Here is a 13,542-nt window from a genome sequence, read left to right as displayed (position 1 = left end):
AAGGGATTTGTGGGGTTCATAGACCTAGAAGTGGAAAACTTATAGGTGATGGCAAGATTAAGAGTATGATTGTATATATAACTGAGGTGGGATGGAGAAATGGATCATGGCAATTGAGTAGATTGAAGAATTGGGAATTTAGAAAATGTAAGTTGGATCAGTATGTATACTGAAGACTCCTAGTATGATGACAGGGATTGGGATAGAGAGAATGACAGTGAGCCAGACTTGCACTTAATGAAGAAGGAAGAAGAATGTTCTGGGAGTCAGAACAGAAGGAGGCCAGTTTGTGAGGATCACAAAAGACAGAAGGGGAAATAATGTACAATGTGGTTAGAGAAAATGGGATATGACTGTTAAAGGGCTTTAAATGTCAAAGAGGAGAGGAGTTTGTATATGATCTCAGAGGCAATTAGGAACTATTGGAGTTTATGGAGTAAGAAAATAACATTCAGATATGTACCTAAGGAAAATCTCTTCTGTCACAGATTCTAGACTCTTCATTATCTGCTCATGGTTATCCTCCTTTGGATGCTTTCCATGATATCAATATCATCTTTAAATTGTAGCATCTAGAGTTGAACATCATACTCAGTTACGTTCTGACCAGTATAGTGGAACTATCACTTATTTCTGGAAGCTATGCCTCTTTTAATGTAGCTCAAGGTTGCATAACTTTTTTTTGACTGCTCATATCTTGCTGCTGACTTTTTTTTTTTTGAGCTTGCAATCTACTGAAACAACTAAATCTTTCACATTCTATAAAAATCTTTTTGGATCTTTACTCTGTCATCTAGTATACTATCTATTTCTCACAACTGCAAATTCGATAAGCATGCTATCTATGCCTTTTACATTGATATATATATTAAATAATTCATAGCCCAACAACATTCTCCATAATACTTACCTGGAAATTACTTTCCAAATGGAGATTGAATTAAATTGGTGAATGCTTATTGTTCTGAGCATGATATATATTTCAATGGACAACCCATAGCACTTATCCATCTGGATTATATATCTTCAACTCCCTGACTCCTTCTGATTTACACTAAATTCCTAGCCATCTTTAACTTTACTCAGTGTATTCATACTTTTGATCTTAGTGAGAGAGTCAGAATACTCGTTTTTCCTCATTGCCAATTACCAGTTTCCTACCACCATCACTCAGTAACATCACCTTTGAGGTTCACTCTGTTCTAATTTATAATCCAATTTGGATCATGATGATTGTTATCTGCTAACTCCTATGGTGTTTTTCTTCCTTTTTCAGTGCCTAGAATTAAGTCTTTTCTACCCCAACTTTTCCCCTTATACATAGTTGAAGATGTTTCCTCAAATATTCTAATTTCCCAGTTCTTCAATCTACTTGGCTCCCATGATCTACTCTGTTCCACCCCAAGTACACATAGGGATTACTGTAACCTTATTTGTTATAATCATTTACAAGTATTCTGCCTCTGTGTTCAAGAATTCTGAAATTCTTCTATTTGTTCATAATCCACAGAATATGGGTTGCAAGGGATTTTGGTAGACATATAGTCCAACTTATTTATATTGGAATCCCCACAATAGCATATCTAGCAAGTGGTTATCCAGACTCTATTTGAAGAAGTCTTAGGAGAGGAAACTTAACCACTTCTTGAGATAAATCATTCCACTTTTACACTGATCTAAGTGCTAGGAAATTTTTCCTGAAATTGGACCTAAATTTGCCTCTTCTCATTTTTTTTTCAATCGCTCCTAATTTTAACCTCTTAGAGATAGAAGGAACAAATCTAACCCACTTTCCATATGCCAGCCTTTCAAATATTTGAAAGATAGCTACCATGTTTTTTTTTTCCTGAGTGTGATCTTCTTTTTAACTAAACACGCACAGTTCATTCAGCTGGTCCCCATATGTCACTAAGTCAAGACCTTTTACCATCCTGGTTGCCTTTCTCAGGACAGTATCTTGTTTATTATTGCCCAGGCTTCTTGAACCATAGTGTCCAGAATTGGACATAGCATTCCAGATGAGATCTGACAGGAATGGATTAAAGTGGGGTTATCACGAATCTGTTATGCTTTGCACACCTCCTAATAGAGCCCAAGATTACCTTACCATTTGAACTGCCACATCATGGTACTGATTCAAATTGAATTTGTACTCCATCAAGAGTCACACATCCTTTTCAGAATAAACTGTCATCTATACTTGCCTTATCTTTTTGTGGAGTTGATTTTCTTTTTTTGTACCAAGGACAAGATTTTTATATTTATCCCTGTTGAATTTTATCTCACTAGATCTTTTGTCATTCCTTCTCTCTCCATGCTTTATAAAAACTCTTAAACCTATGCTTCAACATCACATTGATCTCCAATCCCTCCATCTTTGGGTATTTTCCTAGGCCTCTTACTTTGATTATATTCTCTTTCCTTCCCAATCTAAACTCCTTGTGAATGAGTTCAATTCTATGCCATTGCCTGTTCATGAATACCATGCTCATTATTCCTTGCCAAATTCCAAACCTGGATTAATGCTTCCATCTGACCTTATTGCTTACTCATAAATAAATTTAAAAAGGTGGAAGAAATCAAGTAACTGTACTGACTGAAACTACTACTGATTTGTCAACTGGGCCCTCACTAAAACAAAAAAATCTTTTTACTCTTCTCTAATTGATTCTCTATTCAACTTATAACAGTGGTTATACCAAACCTTTCTCTTCAAGCCTCTCACAGCACCACATCCTCTCTGCTTCCTAGATGAGGACTTTGCCTTATATTTAGTCATGCAGGTCAAATTCATTCACCTGAATTTCTTTTTTAATCATTCATATCCATCTGACACTATATTCTATAATCTCTTTCTTCACTTTAGTTCCTAAAGAGGTGGCCTTTCTTGTAATGGTCAACCCCAATGCAAATATCTTTGATCTATCCCCTCTTATTTTCCTTAGCATAATGTGCTTCACTGTTATCCATTATCTAACTTCTAGCTTCTTCCCTGACACCTATAAACATTACTAACTTTCCATCCATCCTTTAAAAAAAAAATTCCACTATCTTAGATATTTACTTCTCTTCTCAGCTAAACTCCTTGGGGGTTGGGGTGTGGGGATGGGAAAGAAAGCCCACATTTGATGCCTACATTTCCTTTTTTCTCCTCCTTTAAACCTTCTGTTGTTTTGATTTCTGATCCCAATACTGAATTGCCTCCTCAAAAGTTATCAGTGATGTTTTAAATTGTCAAATCTAGTGGTCTTTTGACAGTCTTTCTTTCTTGACCTCTTTGCAGTATTTGCCATTATTATATACCCTTTCCTTTTCTATATTTGCCTTTCTGGTTTTCTTCTTTCCTTTCTATAAATTCCTTTTCAGCCTTCTTTGCTGAATCATCATCCATGTAATGTTCTCTATGTATACTCCCAAGGTTCTGTCTTTTACTTTTAAACTCTTTCATTTGGTCATCTCATATCCCATCAATTCAGTTTTCATCAATAAGCCAATGAGTCTCTGGGCTATATAGCTAGCTAGTCCTAGTCTCTGTCCTTATCATTAGTCCCCTATTACCAAATGCTTATTGGATATTTCAGATTGACACATGGTCATCTAAAAGAGTTTATATTCTTTTTCCCGAAATGTACTCATCTTCCAAATTTCTCTTTTTTCCCCCCTCCCAAAGATATTATGGTTCTAGGTACCCAGATTTTCAGCCTTAAATTCATCCTCAACTCCTCTCTCAGTCTATATATTTAGACGTTTGCCACGTCTTGTCATTTCTATCTCTACAACATCTCACATTTATGTTCCTTTCTCTTTCTTCACAAAAACACTACCCTAAGTATAGGCCTTTATCAATTCTTATCTGAATCATTCAGGTTAACTTGATGTTTCTCTTTTCTTTTTTCCCCTTCTTCTTTATTCTATCTTCCATACAATCACCAAAAGCATAATTCTCCTCCCTACTCAGTAAAAAAATAAAATATAAATCACTTCCCTACTCAGTAAACTGCAGTGATCCTTTTACCTCTAGGATCATATGGGCTCATAAAACTCAACGTGTATTGATTCTTCAGTATTCAAGGCAAAACTTGACCCTTTTCCACCTTTTTAGTCTTCTTACACATTCCTTTTGTGGCAGGTGAAAGAGGAAATGACTGAAGACACAAAAGTTCAAGCTTCTGATCATATCAGTTTTTTAAACAATGCATACCAACCACATAACAAATCAGGATTGGGTCCTTCAGTGTTGGTACGAGACTCTCAGAATACAGGGAGAGAAACAGATTTTTATGTACTGAAAACTAGCAATCAAAGAAGACTGATTAAGCAAGAGAAAATTAACCAGGATTCAAAGTCAGGTAATCTGATTTCTAATTGGAGGAAAGATTAGGAATCTTCCAAGTTTTGGGAAATGGGAAGGGAACAGATGCAATTTCCTGAAATCAGAAAAAAGGTGTCCTACTCCTCCCAAGTGTTTGTATTCAATCAAAAGAACATAGAAATAATAACTGATTGACCAGTAATGGACCAGCTTTTTGTTTTTTCAGAACAGATATATGGGTTACTTGAAATGTTTAACTTTGAGAAAACTTCTTGCATTAGTATTTGGATCTGACCATGTTACTACTCAGCAAATCTAGATCCTTAGTTAAAAGTTTCTAAGCAGAACATAGAGGTAGTCCAGCTTCTCAGCACATGAGAAGCTAGATTTGAACAAGACAATAAAATTTTCTCACAAGGCAAAAATCGCATCAGACCCGTTATTGAATGGAAAGAGAACTTGGCTAACTCTGCAATTGAGTGATGAGATAGTCAGGGTGGTTCACTCAATTCCCACTACCATTTGGTGTTCTAATTCTCTCACTCCCCTCCTTACACTCTTAAGACTATTCATAATTGACTTGCTCTGTTTTTCATACAACACTTTATCTCCCATCTCAGTGCTTTTAGACTGGCTGTCCCTGTTTCTGTAATGCTCTCTTTCTTTTCACCTTTCCTCCTCTTTGGAATCTCATGTTTCCTTTTTTTTTTTAAACCCTTAACTTCTGCCTTAGAATCAATACTAAGGACTGGTTCCAAGGTAGAAGAGCAGTAAGGACTAGGCAACCGAGGTTAAGTGACTTGGCCCAGGGTTACACAGCTAGGAAGTATCTGAGGTCACATTTGAACCCAGAACCTCCTGTCTGTCTCCAGGCCTGGTTCTGTAGTCAATGAGCCACTTAGCCACCCCTCTTTTATTAAGGAACTAGTGTGTTATACTAATAATTATTAAAATATAAAATGATATAACATGATATTTTGTATGAATTGTATATATACTTTACCTTTTAATAACTTAAAACTACACTAAGACTTTTGGGATACGTTGTGTATACATATATATATATCCCTATATAGAACGTGTGCTTCTTGAAAATAGAGACTGTTTCATTTTTGTCTTCGGATCTCCAGTACCTGGTACATAGTAGATAGACACTTAAAAATGCTTTTTGTTTGATTGGGCAGATTCTGAAAATCACCTAGAATCAGGTTCCAGAATAGATTAGGAGATAGATGATCCATTTGCTTTTGGGAAATGAATTCTTTTAATGTCTTAGCTTCTTCCTGAGACAAAATTCATCCTTTTTAATATTAATATTTTCTTTTGTTTTATGTCTTCAAAGAATTGTTGGAGGTTACCCGAGAAGTTGGAGGCTACCTAAAGATCAATAAGGAGTTACATGGTGTTCATAAACAGCCTACAACAAATTACAAATGAGTAATTGTGCAGGAGATTAGGTGTAAAAGATGTTGCCAAAATGAAGTGTAGTCAGAAAATAGATGGCTCAGTCATGTAGCAATACTGAACAGGCCATATGCTCCATCCATATCCAGGCATTATCAGGATGTTTTAGAGGAATATTCCCTAGCTTGTTGGGTGGATCCCTTGTGGTGAATTTTTGAGAGAATATGGACTAGATTTGTACAGGATAGTAAGGCATGAGTGGATTGCAATCTGCATCACTGGAAGGACTACCCATATTGATGAAGTCCCATGGCTTCTGTCAAATTGCTGTATTTTAAAATTTAATTATGAGTAGCAACTCAAACTAAGGTAACAAAATTTTCCTTATTAGGATTCCTCAGAAGGGGAATGATTTAGTGAATAGACCATTGATTTCTTAATGTCACAGTGGATCTGTGAGCTCATCAATGTGGGTATTCCTTCCATCATCGTTGATAGCAACCCATCCACACTTTCTCATCCTGTGTATTTCTTGTCCATATTCTATCATAGATCCTCCACAGAAGATCCATCCAATGTGCTGGAGGCCTTTCTCTAGGTCTTAAACCATTTCGTGAGTACCAATGTAGCACCCAGGCTGTCCATCTTGTCATCTCTTTCATTATATAACTGCCTCACCTCTTTTTTCCAATCATCTATTTGTGTAGTATCATCAATTATATCACTTTTTACACATAAGTCATCACTAGAAATAAACTGAAGCCTTCTTGGGTCCATTTTCTCTCCACTGTCCTTTGAGTAAACTCAACACATGAAACAAAGATCAGTTGCTTACTGTACTTAGATGGTCCTTCTAACCTATTTAAAGTTACTTAAAAACAATTTTCCCTGAAATATTGCAAACATTTCCTTTCAGTTTTGCTTACTTGATTAATTTGCTCTTGTCTTCAAGGAAATAGATTGCTAAGCAAAACCAGAATTTAGCCTAGTACCTAACTAAATTATCTCTGTTTTTTAATTAAATTGGAAGTGAATGAAGATGTGGTATGCATATTAAAAGTCATCTTTTGCTAACAACTTATTAAATGCTTCGTTATGTGGAGGTGATTCTGATCTCTCAAAACCAAACCAGCAGGTTCTTCTGTGCTGAAACAGCTTCAAGTCTAATCTGTTTGGAGAGACATCACCAGGTTTGGCTGTAGGATGATGAATTTCTCAGCCATAACAACTCATGAAGACCATCTGCTAAAGAATAGGTTGTTTGCAGTCTGCATCAGTGGAGTGGCAAAATCATGGAACCTTGAAATACAAAAAAGTCAACCTAAATAAACATAAGGCATCATTCATACCAGTATATACTGTGCTTCAAAATTTTTAGTCTTCAAAATAAAAATCTTTTTTTTCCTTACAATCTCTCCACAGGGAAATGTATTTATGTATTATGGACTGTCTAATTTCTACCAGAATCATCGTCGCTATGTGAAATCTCGAGATGACAGTCAACTTAATGGGGATATTACTGCCTTAAAAGTAAGTGAAAATACAAATAAATAAGTAAATTAAATACAAACTAGTGACACTAATGATATCACCATGTACAATTTAACAATCAAAAGAATTATTTGTGGGAAGATTTAATGTAGAATTAAGGGATCAGGGGGTAGTTAGGTAACTCACTGGATTGAGAGCCAGGCCAAGAGACAGGAGGTCCTAAGTTCAAATCTGGTCTCAGACACTGTCTAGCTGTATGACCCTGGATAAGTCACTTAACTCTAATTGCCTAGCCCTTACCTCTCTTTTGCTTTGTTTTCTAACTCAAGTACAAAGCAGCAGACCCTATATTTCTCACTATTTAATTTGCTTTAGTGATGTTGTGTGTCCTTTATATCCCATTCTTGACAATTTTTAAAGTATCTAGAATAGCAGACATCTTGGGGTACTCTTATTAAGTATGATCTGACTTGAGAATTTGAATTGGGAAGTTCATACTTGCCCAAAGTTCCAGGACATGGATCTTCATCTGTAAAAAATGAATAGGGGCTTTGACTTAAGACTTTCTATATATTTAGAATTCTGATTCATTTTAGAATATTTGGAGCCTGGAGGATGCCCCAGGGGGGATCCTTGCATCTTTGAGTTTAACTTAGGGGTAAAGAGGGTCCCATAAGATACTCTGGGAAAAAAACAGTAAGTTCCTAGGACTATATATATATATATATATATATATATAATTTGATGGGTTTCATTTTAAGATTATCTTTGGTCCTAAAATTGGATAAAAGAGAGCTTGCCTTTTGACACACTTTGAAGTAAGCAGATGTCCTTTCTGTAAAAAGAAAAAAGTATCTTTTGTTAATATCTTTTGTTTCATATTACATTTATTTCTGATTGTGATGATGAGAAACAATGTGGCATAGATAAAGAGCTGGCCTTGAAGTCAGGAAGACTTGGTTTCAAGACCTGCCTCTGAGACATTCTGGCTGTGACCCCGAGGAAATCACCTAACTTCTCAGTGCTCGAGGCAACTCTTTAAGACTACAAGTTATAGAAAAGGTAACCTGCATTGGTAGAAGGAGTTTCTTCACCTGGTAGCTTCCTATACAAATGAAATTATGTTTAGTCCTATCCCAGTGATCCTTATATCTTAAGTATATTCCTGCCCTACCTAGCAATCCAGCCCATGTTAGAAAGATTAAAAAATAAAAAAGGGGAAAAAGCAGTTCAGTAAAACTAACCAACATGTCATCAGAGTCTTGACAGGTTTTTGCAATATTCTGTGTCCATTGACCTTCCCCTCTATAGTACAGGGACTAAAAGGTATATTTTTTTCAGCTTTTGTTTTCTTTAGGGCCAAGATTCTTGGTTATGTAATTTTTGGTTTCCTTTGGGCAAAGGGGTGGATTTTCCATTTATAGCTACTATTGTGTAGTTTTCTAGTTTTCCTCGTTCTACTATTCTCATGCTTCATCAGTTCATATATCTTCTCTTGCTTCTAAATTCTTTGCTTTCATCATTTCTTATTGTAAGCTAGTTTTTTATTACATTAATTTACCAAAATTGTTAACATCCCCCATCATTAAGCTTCTTGCTTTGTTTATTTCTAGTTCTTTGCTATCACAGAAAGTACTGTTATGAATATTTTTTATATCTGGAATCTTTCTGATTTTGACCTCCTTGTGGTATATTATTTGCAGTGGAATCTTTGGGCCAAAGCATATGGACATTTCAGTAACTCTTTTTTAAAAATTTCATTCCAACTTTTTTCCCAGTCTTGTTGAACTAACTCACATTATCTCCAATAGTGTAGTAATGTGCTTGTCTTCCTGAAGTCCCTCCAACATTGGTTGTTTTTGTTTTGCTATCTTTACCAATTTTGTTGAGTATCAAATAGATACTCATTTTGATTTGTAACTTCTATAATTAGTAATTGTAGAAGTCATTATATAGTTATTAGTAGTTCGCAATTCTTATTTTGAGAACTATATGTATCTGTTATAAGGAGTTTTCTTAATTTCATTCTATCTCGTTAAGAGCAGAATTTATATGTTAGAGGGAGTTTCTGAATCTCATTCTGTCTCTTTAAGGGCAGAATTTATAAGCAAGGATTGAGTTGACAGTTGGGCTTTTTCTCCTCAGTACTTTGAGGGAGAAGGAGCTGTTGGAGGGACTTGACTCCTCAGGGCTTCAGAGAGAGCAGGGGCTGTCTGTGTCTGTGACAGGCAGTTTATAACTGACAGTTAGTAGAATTGCTTTAAGGAGTTTGTTATTGTTTAATGTTCATTGATTAATTAATTAGCTTAAGATAGATAGTGAATTTAATCTTAGAGTAGATAAATTAGGCCTGCTTTGTCAGGCAAGAAGATCCTTAGATTTAGGGTTTCTTAGAGATTTAGTATAGGGTTTAGATTTTTAGGCATAATTATATGATATAATAGATATGCTCTCCTATTTCCTATACCTACTCTCCTCCAAATAACTAAGTAGAGGTAGTTTACCAAACTGGTCTCTGGACTTTTATCACAATATTATTAACCCCTAAAATATCTTTTGACCACTTATACAATAGAAAATGACTTTTAATCTTATGTATTTTTATTAATTCTCTATTCATCTTGCATATCTGCTTAATATCAGAAATATTTGAAGCAAGTCTTTTTTCCAAATTGCTGCTTTCCCTTTTCTTTGTTTCAGGGGTTTATTCAAAAGCTTTTTAATTGGATGTAATCAGAGTGTCTTTTGTGATTTCTTCTATTCTATGATTAAGAACTCATTCTTTAGCTATAGTTGGGAAAAATTTCAGACCTCTTTCCACATCTTTTATGGGTTAACATTGTGCCCTCTATTTAGGATACAAATCTATTTTTAACTTATTGCAGTACATAGTTTAAGATGTTGATCTAAACTCATTTTCTAACAGACTGCTTTCTAATTTTCCCAGCAATTCTTTTAAGATAGGGACCTTCCCTCCCACATTCATGGTACTGTGAGTTATGGAGCACTGGAGGTTTGAGTTTGATTCTCTAATATAAACAAGATGGTTTACCTGTTCTGATGTTTCACTGATCTTTTCTCTGTTCTTCTAGCAACAAATTGTACTAACCTTTTTTTTAGCAGAGGCTCAAGTAACAATTCCAAGTTTTACATGAGAATATTTTTTTAATGGATCATGCTTTATGTATTTATTCTTTAGGGGGAAGACATTTTTACTAAAATAAATTTGTATTGACCCTTGAGAACTTAAGCTACCCAAAATTATGCTTACCCATCCTCTCTCTCCATCAAAATAGCATAAGACCAAATACCATGTCTTCTATCTCTTTTAATCTTTAGTACTATAACTGGTTCCTTTCTGGAAACAAATATTCAGAAAGTACAGTATATGTCTTCTTATTGATAATGATAACAAATTACATTTTGTGTAAGATTTAAATGAATGTCCAATACTCCAAGAATTATATTTTATGATGTTTATTAATAATCACTTGAAGTAGAGGGAATAAAAAGGAAATAGAAGTTAAAAAACCCAATTGTTTAACAAAATTAAGACCATGTGACTAAGTTCTCCTTGCTTGTTTAAAAAGCCTGTTCCACCAAAGCCCTGACAGGAAGACCAGAGAGCGAGAGGCGGGGCTACACCAAATTTATATCCTCCCTATGTCAGCATGCAACGTGGGGAGAGTGGGATGCTGGGAATTGTAGCTTTTAGGGTAACAGATTCTAATTATACAATGCATAACATGTTTTTTAAGAAGGAATAATTATTCCAAAGGTGGATTAGGCCTCTTCAAGAGAAGGGTAAGGTTTTTTCTTAAGATACTTTATTTTACCAATTATATGTAATATATGTAAAATATGTAATAACAATTTTCCACATAAATTTTCTGAAGTTATATGATCCAAATGGTCTCCTTTCCTTCCCTCCCTCCTCCTTCCTGGATATGGTAAGCAATTTTATCTGGGTTATATGTGTATTATCATGCAAAACATTTCCATATTGTTAATTTTCGTAAGGCAATAATCCTATAAAACTAAAATCCCCAAATAATAAAAACACAAATATGCCAAAATGAAAAATAGTATGCTTTGATATGCATTCTTTCTCTGGAGGTGGATAGCATAAATCCTTCAGAATTTGTTCCAGATCATTTTATTGCTGAGTAGCTAAGTCTTTCATAGATGATCATTCCACAATATTGCTGTTACTGTGTACAGTGTTTTCCTGGTTTTGCTTATTTTGCTCCACATCAGTTCATGTAGGTCTTTTCAGCTCTTTCTGAAATCATCCTGTCTGTCATTCCTTATAGCACAATAGTATTACATCACCATCACATACAACAATTTGTTCAGTCATTCACCAACTGATTGACATCCCTTTAATTTCCAATTCTTTGCTACCACAGAAAGAGCAGCTATAAATATTTTTGTATAACTAGGTCATTTTCCCCCTCTTTCATCTCTTTGGGGTATAGACCTAGTAGCGGTATTATTGGATCAGAGTTTATGTATTGTTAGAGCCCTTTGTACATAATTCCAAATTGAGGGACAAGATATTTCGATAGTTTTTCAAAGGCTTGGTAATATGCCTAGATCCATGGAGCTCACAGAAACTCAAGATTTGTGTATAGCAAAATATTATAGTGGAGTAGTGTGACAAAGAAATCACTTTAAAAGACTGATATATATTAATTTAAGGTCGCCAAGGAATTCAGCTATGTAATTCCTAAATGAAAACTCAAGTCAGCAGTCAAACAGGAGGAAGAAAGGAATTAGAGATAGAGAGAGGGAGAGAGAAAGGGGAGAAAAGGGAATAGGGCTTAAATACCCCTTCTGTTTAGGCTGGGCCAAAAGGCCCAAGCCCTTAGATAGCTGAGGCAAAGAAAGGAGATCAGTCCCTATTACTCACGTGACCAAAATGGAGAAACAGTCTCAGGGGCCTCCACCTCCAGCTTCCTTCAGAGCCAACTCTCAAAGCACCACCTCTCAGACCAAAAACCTCTCCAACCAACCCTCCTCAGTCCTCAGACCCCTCTATCTTTAAGGAACCCATCCAAGTTCCCTCCCCTCAGTTCTCACATCTACCAATCACTGTCCATGTCTTCCCTGTGCCAATGGTGGCTCTAGCTTAACCCAGGACCGCCCAGAGGTCTGTGGCTTGCCACATGTATGTTGAAGGTCATATTCTCAATAATTAAATCTTGATCCTTTGCTGCAGCCCTTCCTAAATCCTGTTAGGACTGAGTGGGGTGGAAATTGTATTTTCCAAGACCTGGTTCTGTCATTCCAAGTATTTCTATTGTATCAATTCTAAAATCAATCATGATTCAAAGAAATTCCTGTTCTATGCTTAAGCATAGGTCAAAGCCCTTTCCATTGTTCAGCAAAAGGTTTCTGTCCTAAAGTAATCTTAAGAAGGGAGGAGGAGGAACCTCCCATGCCAATGGGGTTCACATTCCAATAGAGTTCTCACTATCAATAGGAAATTTTTCAAGTATGAAATTTCCCAATGGTGAAATTTCCAACATTTATAAGTCTAAGAAATTTTAAGGTTTACAGTAGTCCTATCACACTTCCATTTTCCTGTTTATTCTGGAGCATTCACATGTTTTTTAGTCTGCAAGTTACTTTTGTTAAAGATTTAAATCAATATAAATAACTCCAAGTATTAGTTTACCTTGGAACCAAAACCACAGTATTGATTCTAAGATGGAAAGTAAGGTTTAAAAAAAAAAGTAATGGAAAAATACCACTGGAAATACTGGAGAGGTTTATATATTTTTTTTCCGCTCTGCCACTATGCTAGTTTAGGCCCTCTGCATCTCTTCCCAGAATTTTGCAGCAGTTTTCTACTTGGACTCCACCATCTCCTCAGCACTCTGCTCTGTGTTCCACAGTTGCCTGAATGATCTCACTTTAAGCACAAGTATAACAATAGTATTCCCATGTTCAAGAAGCTCCAGTGGCTCACTATTGCCTCTTAAGATAAAATGCAAATTCCTCAACTTAATTTTAAAAGTCTGGCTCCAGCCTACCTTTCTAAGATGATTGCACATTATTACTCTTCAGAGACTTTATGTTCCAGCAAAATGCCCTCAAATTTGTTATTGCATCTCCCATCCTTGTGCCTTGGTACAGTCTTTGCCCCATGCTTGGAATACATTTCTTTTTTTCAGTTCTCTCTTGTAGACCTTTTAGCTTCCTTCAGGCTTCGTGTACCACACATTCTATGAGAAACCTTTCCTGACCCCCCCCCCCCTCCCCAGCTGTGGTTTCAAACTTAAATAGAAACAAAATTCATAATGATCCTTGAGAGCTGCAGATATTGACCT

The 13,542-nt window shown here is 35.7% G+C and overlaps 1 protein-coding gene across 1 annotated transcript in view; it reads left to right on the top strand.

Moving 5' to 3' along the window:
* The window catches only part of TMEM30A (transmembrane protein 30A), a 51,489-nt gene that overhangs the window by 25,882 nt on the left and 12,065 nt on the right, over positions 1–13,542 (top strand). Inside the window, exon 3 of the mRNA XM_001373889.3 lies at positions 7,139–7,246. Coding sequence (XP_001373926.1) covers positions 7,139–7,246 — 108 coding nt within the window. The remainder of the gene's footprint in view (positions 1–7,138; positions 7,247–13,542) is intronic.

Source organism: Monodelphis domestica, chromosome 2 (assembly GCF_027887165.1).
Source record: "Monodelphis domestica isolate mMonDom1 chromosome 2, mMonDom1.pri, whole genome shotgun sequence".
Classification (NCBI taxonomy): domain Eukaryota; kingdom Metazoa; phylum Chordata; class Mammalia; order Didelphimorphia; family Didelphidae; genus Monodelphis; species Monodelphis domestica.
The sequence above is the reverse complement of the archived record's forward strand: the minus strand, read 5'-3'. Positions and strand labels throughout refer to the sequence as shown.